General features: G+C 39.2%; 1 protein-coding gene across 1 annotated transcript in view; it reads left to right on the top strand.

Annotated features, from left to right (window-relative positions):
- The window catches only part of NCKAP5 (NCK associated protein 5), a 568803-nt gene that overhangs the window by 373383 nt on the left and 176727 nt on the right, over nt 1–18693 (top strand). The window contains exon 8 of the mRNA XM_084643960.1: nt 7662–7811. Coding sequence (XP_084500086.1) covers nt 7662–7811 — 150 coding nt within the window. The remainder of the gene's footprint in view (nt 1–7661; nt 7812–18693) is intronic.

Here is an 18693-nt window from a genome sequence, read left to right as displayed (position 1 = left end):
CACATTTAATCTAGGGGATTCTACTGCTCACTCTCTTCGCTTTGTAAGTCAAATCCAGAGATGAAAAAGAGGAATTTTATATGTTTTGCCTGACAGCAGTAATGTTAAACTATGAACAGTTTGGGATGTTTCTGCTTCTGATTTATGTGAATTCTTTTCTTTTCCTTCAAATTTGGTCAGCTTGTACTGAAGAAAAAACGTTAGCTATACAAGAAAACATTATTATTGCATTTGTTAATATGATGTCTAAAGCAATGATTCTATTCCACCCCACTGCCACCAGAAAATAAAACAAGTGAATAAATATATTTCAAATCAAGAAAAAACTATAGGAGTCCATGTGGCACCTTAGAGACTAACCAATTTATTTGGGCATAAGCTTTCGTGTGCTAAAACTCACTTCATCAGATGCATGGAGTGGAAAATACAGTAGGCAGGTACAAATACACAGCACTTGAAAAGATGGGAGTTGCCTTACCAAGTGTGGGGGGGAGCGGTCAGTGCTAACGAGCCAATTCAATTAAGGTGGAAGTGGCCTAGTCTCAACAGTTGACAAGAAGGGTGAATACCAAGAGAGAATCACTTTTGTAGTGCTAATGAGGCCAATGCAATCAAGGTGGCCCATTTCAAACGGTTGATAAGAAGGTGTGAGTATCAGCAGAGGGAAATTAGTTTTTATAGTGACCCGCCCGCCCAAATAATGTCCAAATAAATAATACTTATGCCCAAATAAATTTGTTATCCTCTAAGGTGCCACAAAGACTCCTCTTTGTTTTTGCTGATACAGACTAACACGGCTACCACTCTGAAACCTATAGGAGGTATGTGTTGGTTTCAAAGCTGATAGCTAATTTATACTGAACCTCTCGTTTTCTCGTTATACTTTTTTGCATTCTACATTGATTGCTTAGTTACTTTTTCATAGTTACTTTCGCCTAGTACAGTAAGCTGTCCAGAGCTGGGTCACAGAGCTTAATAGCTTGAAAGGATTCCCATTAACAAATAAAGAGAGTTTAAAAAAATTCCACTTAGAGAGCAGAAAAGTTGATGTCACTAGGACCTCATCATCTGCCCCTCTAAAAAGCCATCTCCGTGGAGGTACGTCTTTAATTCACCAGATCCTCACTGTCCTGAGGGTTGGACTTAGTATATAAATGCCTTGATGCACTTCAGGTTCTGTTGGGTATAATAGGTTCCAAAAAATACATGAGGTTGTTATTAAAATTCAAAAGGCACATTTAAGAGTGACTGAGCTAGAAAATGTTGTAGCAAGCTAGGATGAAAGAATCTCATCCTATGATTAGGACAATAAGGCCTGGGGAAAAACTGGATGCCACTGAGAATGAGATGAGATTGTTGAATCCTCAAGCTTGTTGGAATTTCTAAGCAAATATCATTGGGAGCATTTGCTGCATTTTTTCTACTTGTCTAGTCATATTACTTGAGTGAGTTGTGCACAGCCCTGACTGTCTGTGTCATGCCAGCATGAAGACTTCCTGTGAAGAAACTCCAGGTACATTCACTATCCATATCTACAGCGTGAAAATTCTTCTTTCATGTCACGCACTCATGATGAGGGATAGTGCTGAACACTAGGAGTTCTGCAGAGAAAATAGCATTTAATGTACTTTGTATAGGAATATATCAAGACTGTATAGCGACATTGCAAGAAACAACTTTCAGAATTTATTATTGCATCAGTTATCTTGTATATTGTTTTGTAAACTGAAATGTAGAGAGTACTGAGGTCAAGTTTATGCATTTAGAATAGCAGAGAAGGCTCAAGGAGAGCTGAACCTATGGAAGCCTCAGAGGCATATCAGTGCATTTTGATAGCTTCCAGAGAAGAAATTTGCAGTTTAACTAATTGGGGGCAAATACCCACTAGGAGCTAGTATTAATGTTACTTTACAATATATACACCTTTGCTGACTATGCGTTTATAAATACGGCATGGAGGTTTGTTCGTTTTTTTGTTTTTTAATTGGAGCTGTGTGTATGAATGATTATAACATAGCAGAGGTACTTTTCTGCCTCACAAATAATGTTGAAGTTATCCCATGCCATGTGCTTTTTTGTCTGTTTTATTCCTGGGTTCCTGCTTTTTTGTCTGTTTCATTCTAGGTTTCATACTAAGCAGAGATCTGATGTGGGAATACTGCTTTCCAAAGCAGTATTCCCACATCAGATCTCTGCTTAGCATGAGTTTACATCAGTGATCAATCTACTATTTTTAACAAAGTCCAGTGACTTAAAAATTAAAGAGACTATAACCAAAAAAGGAGAAGCTGACATTTCATAGTCCAACAGCTGAAGCTGATATAAGGACATGGTCTGCATCTGCAGAACCCTCACTGTGTCTGAAAATGAAACTGGTTTGGTTTTCCACATAAATGCATATTAAGCACAATCTGGCTGTGATAATCATGGAGATAAGCTCCAACTTCTGTGAGTGAGGGGGTAATTTTTCTAATGATTCCTTATTAGTAGCCAGAACAACAAGTACCAGAAATGGACTATTGCTTTTTCTTTGTGTTTCTGAATGTTACCTGGTGGGAGGAGGTGAGACATCTATCTAGTAAGCTGGTTTTCCCCAGCATGAGTGCTGGCAAAATTAGCACCTGTATTACAAGCAGCAGCCGCCAACAATGGTGCAGTAACTATAGACAGGGCTCTGGCATTTTTACCACTTAAGCAGATGTGCATGACTGAGTGTTTAAAACACCCACGACTGCCTGTTTTAGCACTTACAGCATTGTAGCACTGGGGTAGCTGTAAAACAGGTACTTTTTTTTTTTTTAGTGCAGTCAGGGCCAAGAGTGGGTCATATCACCAACCATTGCTAATAAAGAAACCAGCCATTCCAGTTACACAAACAGCTTTGACCCCCTTTAAATGACTTTTATTGTTTCAGACGGGCCTCTGTCACAAGACACGCTGATAGCTGTTGGTTACTGCTAACAGCTCTTATCCTGGAAAGTACTATGATGTTCATGGTTCTTCATATGTTTCATGTGGCTTAATGTTAAGACAGGCAAGTGCTCTATTTATTAATGCCTGACAGCTGAGCAGTGACGCTAATGGATTGTGTTCTGTTAACAGACAAAAAGATTCCCAGTCAGTGCAAGTGACACTTAGGTTGTAAACTGCCAAATTAGGTCATAAGATCCCAAATTGGACCTTAAGCCTCATGGAGTAGGGACCATTTCATGGCATATATTTGTAGGGTGACCAGATAGCAAATATGAAAAATCATGACAGGGTGGGGAGTAATAGGCACCTATGTAAGACAAAGCTCTGAATATCGGGGCTGTCCCTATAAAATCAAGACATCTGATCACCCTATATGTTTGTACACCATGTGGTACAGTGGAGCCCCAGTTCTGTTAGGCACTAGTGTAATATAAATAATAACAGCGGGAAATCAAGCATTTGTTTCCTTGCCAGGCATTCTTTTTCAATCTGGGCATGTTTCGTCTCAGGCTTCAGAGACTGGAAGAAACCTGTCACCTGTGGCTACTTCAGAGCCTCTAGGGGCTGTTCTTAACTGAATTTGCTACTATGTGTCTTCTAACCATTCACTCCTTTTGTTTAATTGTTTTGAAATGTCTTTGTAATTAAATGAAATATTTTAATAGTAACTTGATTATTTTCCAAATGTTTTTCATGAAATTGTATAATTCCTAGATGTGATCTTTTCCAGTGCCATACCAAAAAAGGAAGTATGACCTTTTGAAAATGTCCCTTAGGTTTCCTTCTCTAGATATTGTTACTGTTGTTTTATTTATAATTATGATTGTGAATGCCTCTTTGTTAATGAGAATATTCTCACAGGGAATACTAGGAAGGAAAGCAGCTTTTCACCATAATGAAAATAATGGAATTTCAACAAGATTGCATCCCATGTCAGTTTGTCATTTTCATCTAAATGTATTGGTGGGGAGGGGAAATTAAATTGCTCCCTCTTAGTTCATCTTTTTGAAATCCAGCTTTCAGACAAATCTCAGTGAGGTTGTTGCATTGTGAAGTTTCACAGATCAGCATTTTCAGTGATTTATATCTTCACATTAATTCAAGAGCTCTTACCACTTTGAGGCTGCACTGGGTCTAGCTTCAGCTGTTGGCTCTATTGGCAATAGGAATTGAGGTAATAGACCAAAAGATGCATCATTAGTGTACTACTTATGTCTTTTTTTTTAATAGAACATACTGTATATGTAGAGATAGTAGGCCAGATCATTAACGATTTTAAATGTGTATAGCCTCATTGACTTCAGTGGAGCTACATTGATTTACACCAGTTTGAGAATCTGATACAGTGGGCCAATCCTGCTAAATTCCCAGTGACTTCAGTGGGAGCAGGAGACCTAGTTTCTTTATAATGGGATTTGATCTTTGACTGTATTCTGTTTAGCATGTATATATTGTTACAGGGTAACATTATTAAGCATCTTTGTTTGAGGCTTCATTTTTGAGCAAACAATGCTCAAATATGTAATTCTATTTTAGTTGACAGTGTGAATTTTCGGTAATGCAACCTTGTCTCCCAACGACTTCAAATTTTGTAATTCAGAGAAGAGTGAGAAGTTGATCTTTGTTCTCAGCATTGTATTAGATAGAGTCATTGATTTCTGCAATTTACTTTGAGAGGAATCACATTGTTTCCACCTCTGTGGTGAAGTGTCTGGGGTCATGCTTTCCTATATAATCTCCTGTAACAAGCTTATGAAGTTGGCAGTTAGGATGCCCTTGTATGGGTGTTAAGATGTCCTTCCATTACTAGACTTCATTCATTTGTGTTGTATTTTTGTCTTTAAAAGAGTCATTCATGCTGGCATTGCATCAAAGATGAGTCATTGTAATAAACTGTTCTCTGAATTGGTTGATAAAGTTTTACATGGATTTCCTGATTGGACAACTTGAAAAGGGAAAATGGTTTGAATGCATTGTTCAAACCATTAAATCATTACATAGCATGTGCTATATATTAGAAATAACAGCGTACCTCTCAAACTATAGGCTGGTACAAAATACCTGTAAGTGTGCACATATATGCAATTGTATATCAGAACTATCATGAAGTGCACATTACATATCCAAGTGATTTTATATATCTGTCTAGATTTTTGTAAGGTCACCCATCCCCATCTTACCTTTTTATAGTTGTTGTCCTTCCTTTCTTCCTATTTCCCATTCCTATGGACACCATTGTTACTTTCACTCTTCGTATCATTTTCACAATTAAATTGCAAGCTCTTCAGGGTAGGGACAGTGTATTTTTTATTGTCTGTGTTGAGGGTGGAATCTACAAAGCAACTTAGGTGCCTAGATAGAAGTTAGGACCTTAACTTCCATTGATTTCAGTGACTGATTTCAGTAGAAGTTAGGAGACTACATTGATTTGTGGAATCCACCATGAGTGTCTTATGAATAATAACATTGTATGTGTGCGTGTGTCTGTTTTTCCTTACTCCTTTCCTCCTTTTGCACAATATCTCACATGCAGTATACTTTTCCTTTGGATTTGTTGCTCTCAGTTCATTTTTGCCACCCTGTTTGTCTCTAATTGTAGAATGAGATCCATAACTTACTGAGTTAGTACAGTTCAACATTCAAACTCATGTTTTCTACAGGTCTCTTGTGAAACTCACCAACCTTAATCACTTAACAAAAACAACATTTAAATAAAATAAAATTTCTGAGTCACCCACTGATACTTCCACTCTCAGTAAAATGTATGTGTGCATCATTTTATTCATCTATTTAGGTGCTAATCCTCAAAACCCTTCTGCATATGCATATGTAACCCACATTCCTCCTGGGTGTGGTGTTCTGTCCCCTCTAGTGGCACCAAGACCACTTAGAAAGAGAAATGAATGAGTCTGCTCTACCACCTTGGCTAACAGTCATATGGCTTTTAGCTCATGCAGTAGAGGCTCATGCACTAAGCTCCAGAGGTCCCAGGTTTGATCCCGCTCGCCGACAACCAGGGTCCATTGGTGTTACACATATATTTAACACATGTGAACAATCCCAGTAATCTCAATGGGATTGTCTTTATGTGTAAAGTTATACATGTGGAGAAGTCTTTGTGGGGCCTTAGATTTTAAATTTCTTGAGGTGATAGTCCTTGCCCTCTGTTTCTTATTTACATCATAGAGTACACTATTTACTCTCAACAAGCAATTAGTGCCAGTTGTGGTCTTGCCTACATGACTGCACAGGGGCCCGATGGGGAGAAAAGTTCCCTCCTCCCCATACTCCTCCATGGCTTGTCCACTTTTCTGCTACATGTATTTGGAGAAGCAGGGCCACATGCCTGGTATTTTCTTCCATCTGCCTTCCTCCACCATGCAGTTGGGCAGATTAAGTTGATAGGGTCATGGAATGGGTGGAGCCTTGGCTCTGTATCTAAATGTGTCAACCAGCACAGCTGACCCAGTATGAAGGGAGTAGTAATCTGCGAGCGGTAAAGATTGGTATCCAGTTACTACTTCCTGGGAACAGAGTGGAAGAGCAGGAGAGGAACTGTAGCACAGTTCCTTCCCTACATTGCTCCTAGGGCAGCTCAGCTACATGCAATCCTTTTCTCTAGGCTAGAAGTAATAGGCAATCTAGCCCTAAATAATGATGATGCCATTCAGTGGGACTTGAAATTAAGCAAAAATGAGTCTGCCTATCAAAAGCTATAACCGCAAAACACATGTATCAAGTTAAGTTAATTGAATGCAAAATTTCTGGATTATGAACAAAATTTTAAAAAGCTCCTTTGTCACTTCGGAGCCTAAGCCTCACTTATTTTCAAAAGAAACTTTTGAAAACTTCTTGTTACTTTGGTTATCTCTAGTTATACATTAGTTTATATCCTGCGCTGAAATCAATATCCAAGTAGTAGTCACATAATAGGTTCTGAGCCTACTAAATGATAGTTCATGAATAAGCGCTAGATGAAGAAGGATGTCATATATTAAGTATAAGTCTCTATGTTGGTTGTCCCAAGGTAAACTGTCTTTTTATGTCAGTGGCAGAGCACTTGTATTGGAAGCCAAGTTTTTGTTGCAACAACTTTTAAAGAAAATGCAAAAGTTGTTTTGTTAATGATAATCCAGGTCTCTAACCTGCAAAAGACAGACTCTTACACCTGCACAGAATCCCATTAAATTCACTGGGAATTCAGGAAGGATATAAAGGTTCACCCATGCACACCCTTTTGTGAGACTGAGGCCATAATATGTTCAGCAGAATCTTCATGAGTCCTGTGATCACAAACAAGGTACATGTTCTTTTTTTCGCATGTGCAAAGGAGATTCCTATGTTGTTTGCAATGTTGTTGTAGCCGTGTTGGTCCCAGGATATTAGAGAAACAAGGTAGGTGAGCTAATATATTTTATTGGACCATATTCTTTTGGTGAAAGATACAAGCTTTTGAGCTACATAAAGCTCTTCTTCGGGTCTTCTGTGAAAGAGGTAGCTTTTGAGAAGACCTGAAGAAGAGCTCTGTGTAGGTCGCAAGCTTGTCTCTTTCACCAACAGAAGTTGGTCCAATAAAAGATATCACTTCACCCACATTCTCTCTCAAAGGAGATTCCTAGGCATTTATTGTTACATAGTTAATTTCATCTACTCTTGTGTGTAATGAAAAAAATTCTTAATCGTTTTAGGAAAAACTGTCAGAAGAGGACAGAAAATGCAAAGAAACTATGGAACACATTCATATGGCAGTAGACGAAGATTCAAGAAGTGAAAGTAGCAGTACTGAAGAGGAAAAAGAAAAGACAAAATTGCTAGTAGAACGATTGAAAGCTCTGGAGGTAAGAAATAAAATAACTTTACACATAAAAGTATACCACTTCTTGTAGTGGTACTGAATCAGTGTGGTATAAATCCTGTCTTTCTCAGTTCACTTAGACTCATGTAACTGTATTTTTTATCATGATTCATTTATCAAGGATGAGCAAAAAGTTCCATCTTGGAACAACTCTCTTTAATGTCAAGGATCATTTATCCTTAAAAAGTACTTCATAAATAATTTTAATTCAGTTCAAGCTATAGGCTCAATGACACCCACTGACACTATCTGATAAAACTTGTGTCATTCTGACTTTGTTTCAAGTGTTAATTTTTTAAATCGTGTGATTTAATAACTATCATAAAAATGGCATTACTTCACTCTGGTGTTTACTGCTGAAGTTGCAGTATTTGGTGTACTTATTGTGGAAAATCTCACAGTCCTTAACAGACCCCCAGGGAGAATGCACCTGAGTAACTGCACTGAGTTCAATGTGTATGTACTTAAGTATGCCGTAATAACATCAAGGATCAGAACCAAAGACTGGACCAACATAGAATCAAATTCTGAAGTTCTTATTCGGTGCTCAGTTCATTGTAGTCTGTTCAGGTTTTTATATAGTGGTTCAGCAGTACCGTATAAAAATGCTTTCTAGTGATCTCAGCAGGAGTTTTGCCTGAGTAAAGATTGAGAAAAACAAGGAATAAAGATTCAGTCACTAGGGCTATAGATTTCTGGTTTAAGCAAACAGGAAAATTCTCCTTCTGCTTCATAATCACTTGGTTTGTACTCCAATTCAATTAAAAATCAAATTCAATATTAGTGTCCTGGAAGATTTTGTAAACCAAAAAGAAAACAAAAAGTGGTAGGTGTGTTCAGATCTAAGCACAGGCCTCACCTAAAATGATACGAGGTCTTTATAATTGTCTGTAAATATATTTTCCTTTTAAAGACCCACACAAATATCACTAAAATAAACATATTAAATGTTAATTCTCACTAATCCTACATAGAACAATTGCTTCATAATGTGTAAGCATTTTACCTAGGTCTTTAGAACTTGAAATAAACAAAAGCTCTTATTCAGTTTTAATTTTATCATTGATGTTGAGTGAGTTGAGGTTACTTGTACATTTCTTTTTCCAAATATGCATAATTTGAGCTCCCTTGGCCTTGTTTTTAGTCAATCTACATGACTGTTTCAGTCCTTTATGGCCTTTCAGCTGATAAGAAGTCATTCAATAAAGTCATAACCTTTTATCAATTATGGCAAACTGCCTAGAAAGAAGAAAACATAACATTATGGACAGACAGACTCTGTCTCTGGGAGGTCAGTCAATAGGTTTCCTCACTGATGTCAGTTTTGTGCAGTAGCTTGTAAAAAACCATGTATTAGCAAATGCCAATACTTCAAGAATTAATCTACATAAATAGTCTAATGAGCAGTCAAAGAAGAAAAATGAACTGCAGGGCCAACATTAATTGCGCGCAAAGATAATTAAAACAAAGTGTTGTTAATTGTGTGTTGGTTTAATGGTATATATCCTTGCCCTTGTTTTTTCTTGGAGGGTATAAATTTTTATGTCAAAGGGTGAAAGCTCTTTGGTTTATTAATCAAGAGACATACATTTTCTCAGTTACTTGCAATTAGCAGTTCTCATCCTTTAGTATTCTGAGAGTAATTAATCTTAGTATTTCATTAATGTATTTAAAAAAACAGAAAATGGGTATTTGACATTAAATCCACAGTAAAGCAATTAGCAGATTCCTTCATCTTGAGTATTCAAATTATTACAATTATCAGACATGATTCATAAAATTAACAAGTCTAATAAAGCACATATGAAAGTTAGTCCATCCATCTGTGCAGTGTTGTGCATTAAGATTATGCCTTTAAGCAAAACTCGTGAATAAAACTCATGAATGTCTCAGGACCACATTGTGCTATCATTAGCATTTGCATGGAGGTAACTGACAGCAAGATTTGGCCCACTGTATGGTGACCAATGCAGAGCTGTTTGGAAATTTTTTCCTCCTCTGGATAGATTTGGAAAAACTGGAACTGGAAAATTTTCAGCCAGCCAAAACCCAAATGTTTTTGGCTGAAAAGTTTGCAATTTTGGCCGAAGTGTTTAAGATGAAAATTCAAAATTTTCTGCAGAAAGCAGACTCTTTTAATGAAAAATGTTATTTCATTGGAAACTCAATTTTTCACTGAGACAGTTTTGTTGGAAATGTTTTGACCAGCCTTTGATCAATGGAAGACCATTTGGAGGAGCTGATTCCTTTTTAAAAATTATTTGTTGGCCCAGTGCATGTTTTTAGCAGTAGTATTTTTTGGGGGAAACAAATTGTTACAAGAAAATATTTTCATTATATATTTATCTCTACAAGTAGTGGATTGCTGGTATTAGCATACATTAATATCAGAAGAAGGCATCAAGAAATAATGTAATATATAGTTAGATGTAACATAGCATATCATGCAATGAACCCCAGCACAATGGGACACATGTCACATTCAGTCTGTGATTTAAAAACCATGGTAAACCCCTAAGTGTAAACACTGCTGTAAGCACACTATTTATATGCTAGAGAGTATTTCCATTCACCAACTATCCAAAACACTTAATTTTTTTCTCAGTTATTTCTCTTTCCAAGTCTTAATACTTACTTTTGATTAAATTAATTGCATGTATAACATTTCTGTTAGTAAAGTATATCGTTTGGGTTGTGTGGAAGTAATATCATTTCCTACTTCCTTTGTGAGCAGGATACATTGTTCTAAACAAAACTGCTTGTTACTTGTAGTAGAGAATTAGGACTAAGGCCTCCATTCAGGAAAGCACTTGCTTAAGTGGTTAAGTTCCAGTGGCTCTGCCCAAGGACTTTCCCGAATAGGGATGCATTTCCAAATATAAGGAACATAAAGGCCCTCAACACTCATTTCAAATAGAACTGGTACTTTAAAATAGCCTTATAGATTAATACAATAGACAGAGATACTAAGTATATGTATCAGAGGGGTTGCCGTGTTAGTCTGGATCTGTAAAAGCGGCAAAGAGTCCTGTGGCACCTTATAGACTAACAGATGTATTGGAGCATAAGTTTTTGTGGGTAAATACCCACTTCGTCGGATGGATGGAGTGTATATTACACCAGAGGCAGGTGTAAATATACAAGCAAGAATCAGGCTAGGGATAACGAGGTTAGATCAATCAGGGAGGATGAGGCCCTCTTGTAGCAGTTGAGGTGTGAACACCAAGGGAGGAGAACTGCTTTTGTAGTTGGCTAGCCATTCACAGTCTTTGTTTGATCCTGAGCTGAGGGTGTCAAATTTGCAAATTGGTTAGTCTCTAAGGTGCCACAAGTCCTCATTTTCTTTTTGTGAAACTCAGCAGTTTCTCTTTGAAGTCTGGTCCTGAAGTTTTTTTGCTGCAGGATGGCTACCTTTAAATCTGCTATTGTGTGTCCAGGAAAGTTGAAGTGTTCTCCTACAGGTTTTTGTATGTTGCCATTTCTAATATCTGATTTGTGTCCTTTTATCCTTTTACGTAGACATATGTATGTGTAGACATATGTATATGTATACCAGGTAGTAAAATAAGAGCAGATAATCTTGGACACAGTTTGAGATGGGAATTTGCAAGATGCACCTAGTCTCATCAAACTAATAAAAGCTGAAATAAAGCATCTGATTATAAATAATTTTGTATCACAGACTTGTAATGTCTTTTCAAGCCTTGTGTATCTGCCCAACTGTATTACTTCCTTTGGAAGCCATCCTAGTCATAACACCAACTCTTAAAAATCCTAGTCAAAATTGTTGGCCCCCAGTTGAAATTTAATTTTAAAAGTTGGCAGAAATATATCATACGTGTGTGATTTAAAAATATTTTCAGTATATAAATATTTTCACAAATATTGCTAATTTATGTCTGTGTAAATATGTATGTACACATGTATGTATGTACTGCCGGGAGCTGGGCTTACCGGTGGCATCATCTAGTAGTTAGGTCATTGGGCCCTCAATTTCCCCCTCCCTGTCTCTGGTGCTTCCTGTCAGCAACTCCTCCAGAACTGGGCTGACCTGCCTTTTGGTGTGTATCAACTCAGTCCTCTAGCTGGGTCACCACTTTAGCTCGTCCCCCCTTTTGGGGCAGCAGCGTTCAACAAACTATAGAGGGTCCCATGTCCTTCTGACAGGAGAGGATCCTCAGTTTATCTCCTGGCCCCTGCAGATGGATGGTCCTTCCCATGAGGCTTTCAGCATCTCCATCTTCTTCTTACTTCTGGGAGGGGTGGAAGTGACAGTTATATCCCTGTGTGACGAGGGCATTTGATAAAGGAGCCTGGACCTTTCCACTCCACTGAGCTCTTACTCTGGGCCCTATGAGAGGAAAACAAAGTCAGGCACCAGGGTTTGCCTCAAGACTGCCTCCTTCGACCACTTCCTACTATCCACCCCCTTCTACAGTCTCAAAGTCCAACTTACTATAGCAAAGGGGGGAAAGGGGTAACTGAACCTTCAGCCTGGCTAGAGACACCTGATAGTCCTTTCCTCCCCAGCAGAGGCTTTTGTGGCAGCTTTGGACTGGAGCACTCAGGGTAGATCTCTCCTGTTCCCCCATCTGAGTTGTCTGGCTCCCTTTAAAGTCCTTCCTCCAGCTGGAGCATGCTCTGTAGGTTTGGGGAAAAGAGGGAGTGCAGAGTTACCGCGGCCCAGAACTGCTCTTTAACCCTTTCCACTCTAGTGTGGGATTTATACTCCTCATCACGCTTCCCTCCTCCCCCACACACATGTTCGTTCTATGAATATTTGACACTGACTCACGAATTCAGCACATATTTTAAGAGAAGAGATCATTTGCATCAAGAAAGTTTTCACATATTTAGCCAAATATACAATTTCAACACCTAAGAGATTCCCAGGGTACACAGGTTTCAGAGTAGCAGCCGTGTTAGTCTGTATTCGCAAAAAGAAAAGGAGGACTTGTGGCACCTTAGAGACTAATCAATTATTTGAGCATAAGCTTTCGTGAAGTGAGCTGTAGCTCACGAAAGCTTATGCTCAGATAAATTTGTTAGTCTCTAAGGTGCCACAAGTACTCCTTTTCCAGGGTACACAGAGTCCTTCCTTTCTCTTCCGAGCCCTTCCTCATCATCCTATTGCTGGAGTGTGCTGTCCCTGCACTAAAGACAGTAATATATTTATCATTAATCTAGGGAAGAATTTGATCTAGTAGAAAAAAAAAAAGGTTTTGCTATATACTAAATGTCTTTGAGGAACAGCAGACTAAAGCAGAGGAGTTACCCACTATCAAAACCCTAGCCCCAAAGAAGCATACCAACGGGTTATTCAGCTTATATTTTTATGCTACCTATATAGGAAAAAATAATCTTATGTTCTAGCTCCATAACAGGAAGAGAATTCTTTGGATGCTAATAGTATTTGGAATACTGAACATCACCGCATTAGCTGGGAGGCAAGTAATAGATTTCTGCACGAATAGTCTGGTGCAAAAATGGCAAATATGATGAAGCTAGTACAAACTGATGCTGAACTGAATGTTGCACAGTATCCATTCTAGAGTAAAAACAGTAATACATTTTATTCTCAAGTAATACATTGTTAAAAGGGAGAAAATGACTTTAACAGTGCAGTTGTTTTTAGCACTATTTTTCTCATTAACTGTTGAGTACTTTGCCAAATAAACCACCACACTGCATCTTAGTATAGATGGTTTCTCAGTGAACAATGAAGAGCAATTTAGTAAAGTGTTTTTACTGTCAGCCTACTGAAAAATTTTTTTTCCCCGATGAGGTGTTCTGTGCCCTTTGACAAAGTTTAGTATTCCCTCATTTGCCCTTTTAATGATGATCTTTCTACATCCTTTATCAGTCATAGCAATTCTCTTTCCAACGTACTGACTGATAAATACTCTTAGGTGTGGCAGAATTCAATTTTTATTATTTTCTAATTGTGATGGAGAATATGAATTTTAAGCATGTTTTTATTTTTAATTATTTTAATTTTCTTAGGTGCATGAAGGTGGCAGGCAATAATTATTTAATGGTAGTAGATGTTGAGATTAAAAAAGTTAAAGCTTTATTTATTTGTACAAGCCTAATTCAAAAGTGTAAATTATAGAATTTTACCCATAAAGTCTTCAGTTCTCACAGCTAGGAGGTTGAAGCTCAAACAAACAAAGATCTCAGGCCTTTTTGTGTGTGGGAGGCTGCGATCAGGCACATGACGAGGACGGGGAAGCCACCTCACTGCTGAACATCTCCAGCCCATGGTAACCCCCCCATTCTTGGCCAGTGAATGAGTCAGCAGGGCCATGACAGCAGGGAAACGGGCGTCCTGCGTGGCTGAGGTCCTGTGATACCAGATCCTTGAAGCTGCTAAGTGTTGGGGAGGCTGCACTCACTGACTGCTTTCAGTGGACATTTTTTCCCTCACTTTGTGTGTCAGGTGAAATTGACATTTACTGATGAGTCATGATTTAAATTGAATCTTTCCAAGCCTATAAATACCACACATTTGTAATCAAATGAAACAGATGACAAATAACAAATGGTTCAAAATCTATTATATCCCACTCTATAGGAATTGATATAAAATTGTGATCTCTTGGATATCAAAACTCCCTTGTAGCATCAGCATTCTTAGTTGGCTGCTCATGAAATCCACTTAATTTACTCCAGCGGTTATGATCAAACACCTTATAGCTCTTACGAAGCAAAAGTGATTCCACTGGTAAATTCATTGTGTATGTGGACTTCTGAAAAAGATAAAAGATTAATGATGTAAGGAGAATAGTGCAACTCTTTGGTTGGTTTTCATTTTCATGTCTGCTTTCAGCACAAGAGTGATTGGAGAGAGAGATTTTTAAAGGCAGTCAGGAAAACCTGCACAACATAGTATGTTTTGAAAATGCATCAACCCCCAGTATAGCTACATATTACACAGACTATGTGAAAAAGGCTGAAAAGTCAAACACTCAGAAGTTAGGAAATGCCAGAATTAAGGTTGCCTTTGCAACCTTAATTTGACTCCCTGGTGTGTATGCATTAAGATACAGTCTCTAATTACATGATCACATACTGTTTATTTCAACAGAACCCCTGACTACTTCTCCACTGCCTCACTGATTCTAAGTCTGAATTTCTTTATGTAGGCAGTCCCAGTCATGAACCCTGTTAGCCTCCCTAACTCCCAGTTCCAGTCTCCTTGCCCAGCCAGTCCCAGTCTCCCCCCTACTCTAACTCTAACTCCCAGGCCCAGTTTCCCTCTCCCCACCACCAGCCTTCAGTCCCACATCCTCTCCGGCTCTTTGACCCAATCTACTTGTCCCACTCTCCTCACATCCAGCTATTGTCCTCTCCCCATTCAAATAAAGCAGCTTCCTTCTCCATGCTTCCTGGGCCTAGCTGAAGGGTCACACTGAAAGCACAGGGGAGAGAAGCTTCCTGCTGTCAGTTTTGGTGCCTGGCCCTGGCTCGCAGCATCTCTAAATTGCAATTGCAGGGAAAATCCTGCTTAACCCCAAGCATGGGCCATGCCCAGTGTCGATGGAATTTTGGGGGAATTTAGCTGCAAAGTACTATCATGTCTCTACTGACCAAAATCTAAACTGTGATTTTCAAAGGGCTTCTAACTTGGCCAGATTTGGGTGAAATTTTACAGGGATGACAAAAAGCACACTTCAGCCCAGAAAGTTAGTTTGGCAAAGTGAAGAGCAACTGAAAACTAGGTCTTATCACTGGAAGTCTCAGGCAACCTTAATAACAGACAGTGCTAACAACCCCACATAAAATGCTAAAGAGCAGCAAAGGATTCTCATTATGTATTACTACTGAATCACTTGGATTACTTGTGAATTTCACTTTTGTGTTCACTTTAAGTCCTTTGAGGCTTTATTTAGCAAGTATATCTTCCCTGGCCATGCAGGAATACCAAAAAGGTCTTAGTCTTGTGAGGGCTTGGCCTACCCATCAAGCAAGAAGTTTCTGTTCCAACTATGCAGCAAGGAAAGGCTTCCTACAGTAGCAATTCCTTTGCTCTGGGGAACCCTAGGACTGCTTGCTTCTCACAACCTCCCCTGACCAAAGAGAAAGTCCCCCAAAAAGGGGCAGGGGACAGTCTAGTTCATAGCTCTGTCCCCTCTATACCAGCCTGTGGATGGAGTGGGGAGGGGTGGGGTGATATGTGAATAGAGCAGTTTTTTCACTCTTCCTGTGTATACAGGGATCACCTGGGAGGGAGTGTTCCTATCTGTCCAAAGTACAATCTCTTTGGTGGTCCTCCCGGAATGGTGCAGCTCTTCACTACGCTACACAGGGCTCGGTCCCTAATCTAGCCCTAAAAGCAATAGTCATTTTGATTTAAAAAAATTAAATTAACAAATCAGTGATAAATACTGTGTCAGCTTTTAAAGGCTTATTAAAATCTGTCCGATAGACAGACATTTACACATTGTGGAGAATTCAGCATGAAATAATTAGGTCTGACGGTATTAAGTGTTCTGTCCCTTTTTTTTTTTTTTTTTTTTTTTAAGTTTTCTCATTGCAACTCTCTAAAAACCATTTGCTTTTGACTAAGCAGTCAGGAAGAAAGCAACCTTTCTGTCAAATGGTGTTAGCCTGAGGGAATAAACCAAAGGATGCTGAATGAAAGACAATTTTTTTTAAAACAGTAAACATAGATTTTATTAAAAGGTTTCTGTAAAATACTCAAATCATTGTGTGTGATGGCCTTCTTTCATGCACTAGGCTCTGGGTCCTCACATTTCCTTGAAGAGGAATGAGGTTGTGGTTAGGGGTTGGATTGAGACTCAGAAAATCCGGGTTCAGTTCCCAGCTCAGCTACAGACCTCCTGTATCTTGTACAAGTAATTTAATTTCTCAGTGCTTCAATTCTTCATCTGTAAAGAACGGGGATGTGAGAGGGCAGTCAAGTACCTTGGGGAGAGGGTGCCTGGGTTTGGCTTGCTGGCTTTCTTTCCTCAGGATTCATTTTACAGATTTGACCCAGAAACACAAATCAGGGAACCACTGGGACACAAGGATCACAATTGGGAAAATAGAGACTTATAGTTCAGTGGATTATCTCATTAAGGTACCTGAAAATGGTGCATATTGGCTAAGAGGAGACAAAGGTCAGAGAGGAGATGGGAGACTAGTTACTAAGTACTGTCTTAGACTTGGCTATTCTAGCTATTAATATTGATAGCCCCTTTATGTGTTTTGTTTGTTTGTCTGTTGTCTTGGCCAAAAGAAATCTGATGAGGTTCAATAAGGATAAGTGCAGGGTCCTGCACTTAGGACGGAAGAACCCAATGCACAGCTACAGACTAGGGACCGAATGGCGAGGCAGCAGTTCTGCGGAAAAGGACCTAGGGGTGACAGTGGACGAGAAGCTGGATATGAGTCAGCAGTGTGCCCTTGTTGCCAAGAAGGCCAATGGCATTTTGGGATGTATAAGTAGGGGCATAGCAAGCAGATCGAGGGACGTGATCGTCCCCCTCTATTCGACATTGATGAGGCCTCATCTGGAGTACTGTGTCCAGTTTTGGGCCCCACACTACAAGAAGGATGTGGATAAATTGGAGAGAGTCCAGCGAAGGGCAACAAAAATGATTAGGGGTCTGGAACACATGACTTATGAGGAGAGGCTGAGGGAACTGGGATTGTTTAGTCTGCAGAAGAGAAGAATGAGGGGGGATTTGATAGCTGCTTTCAACTACCTGAGAGGTGGTTCCAGAGAGGATGGTTCTAGACTATTCTCAGTGGTGGAAGAGGACAGGACAAGGAGTAATGGTCTCAAGTTGCAGTGGGGGAGGTTTAGGTTGGATATTAGGAAAAACTCTTTCACTAGGAGGGTGGTGAAACACTGGAATGCGTTACCTAGGGAGGTGGTAGAATCTCCTTCCTTATAAGTTTTTAAGGTCAGGCTTGACGAAGCCCTGGCTGGGATGATTTAATTGGGGATTGGCCCTGCTTTGAGCAGGGGGTTGGACTAGATGACCTCCTGAGGTCCCTTCCAACCCTGATATTCTATGATTCATCTCCAAAACGGGCAAGGAAAAAATAAATAAAATGGGGCTTTGATTTTTCATCTAACCATCCGGAGTGTGATACTTACAAACTAATATGCCTGTTGAGGCTCTGTGACAGATGGTAATACATCCTGTTTCTGTCTTGTCTACTTAGACTGTAAGTTGTTCAGGGCAGGAGCTGCCTCTTTCTGTGTGTCTGTAGAGTGCCTAGAATGTTGGAAGCTGGAGCTTGAAGGGGCTACTGTAATACAAATAATAAATACTACTACTTGGCCCTGCCCCTGAATGAAAGTCAGTTCATTCCCAAAGCCACCATTTTATTTTTTTCTACCTCTAACCCACATTCTGTATTAAATGTACAACATAACTTCCAGTTAAGATGGATATTGGTAACCAATCAGTGATTCCTACAGGTTGTTACATACCTAGATAGCAGGCAACCAGCCCTTCTGCCTCAAGCGCCTAAATTCTGCAGTTTGCATCAGTTCCACGAGCTGGGGAAATTGGTGACTGTAGGCTGCTGTCAGCCTTGCTTTCTTGCACCAAAACAGCAAGCGACTGAGGTAGCATAAAATTGTGATCTTGAAGTTTTCCAATGAAAGGCCTAATTCATGTGTGAAAATCTCATTGCTCGCGGGTGAGTGAAACTCAATGAAAGTTTCAGTAAACTGAACTATAGTAGACTTAGTTTCTATTTGAGAAGAGAAGAGTCACAAAAAGCCTTCCCCTTGATTCTAATTATAGTGTTTTTCACTCTCACTCTTTGCAATTTATCATGGGAAAATGTATTTTGTTTTAATAAATTGAGCTTATGGGATAAGGTTCACTTAGGATCATAAG

The sequence above is a fragment of the Lepidochelys olivacea genome (genome assembly GCF_965140295.1).
Source record: "Lepidochelys olivacea isolate rLepOli2 genome assembly, chromosome: 11".
Taxonomy (NCBI): domain Eukaryota; kingdom Metazoa; phylum Chordata; order Testudines; family Cheloniidae; genus Lepidochelys; species Lepidochelys olivacea.
The sequence above is the reverse complement of the archived record's forward strand: the minus strand, read 5'-3'. Positions and strand labels throughout refer to the sequence as shown.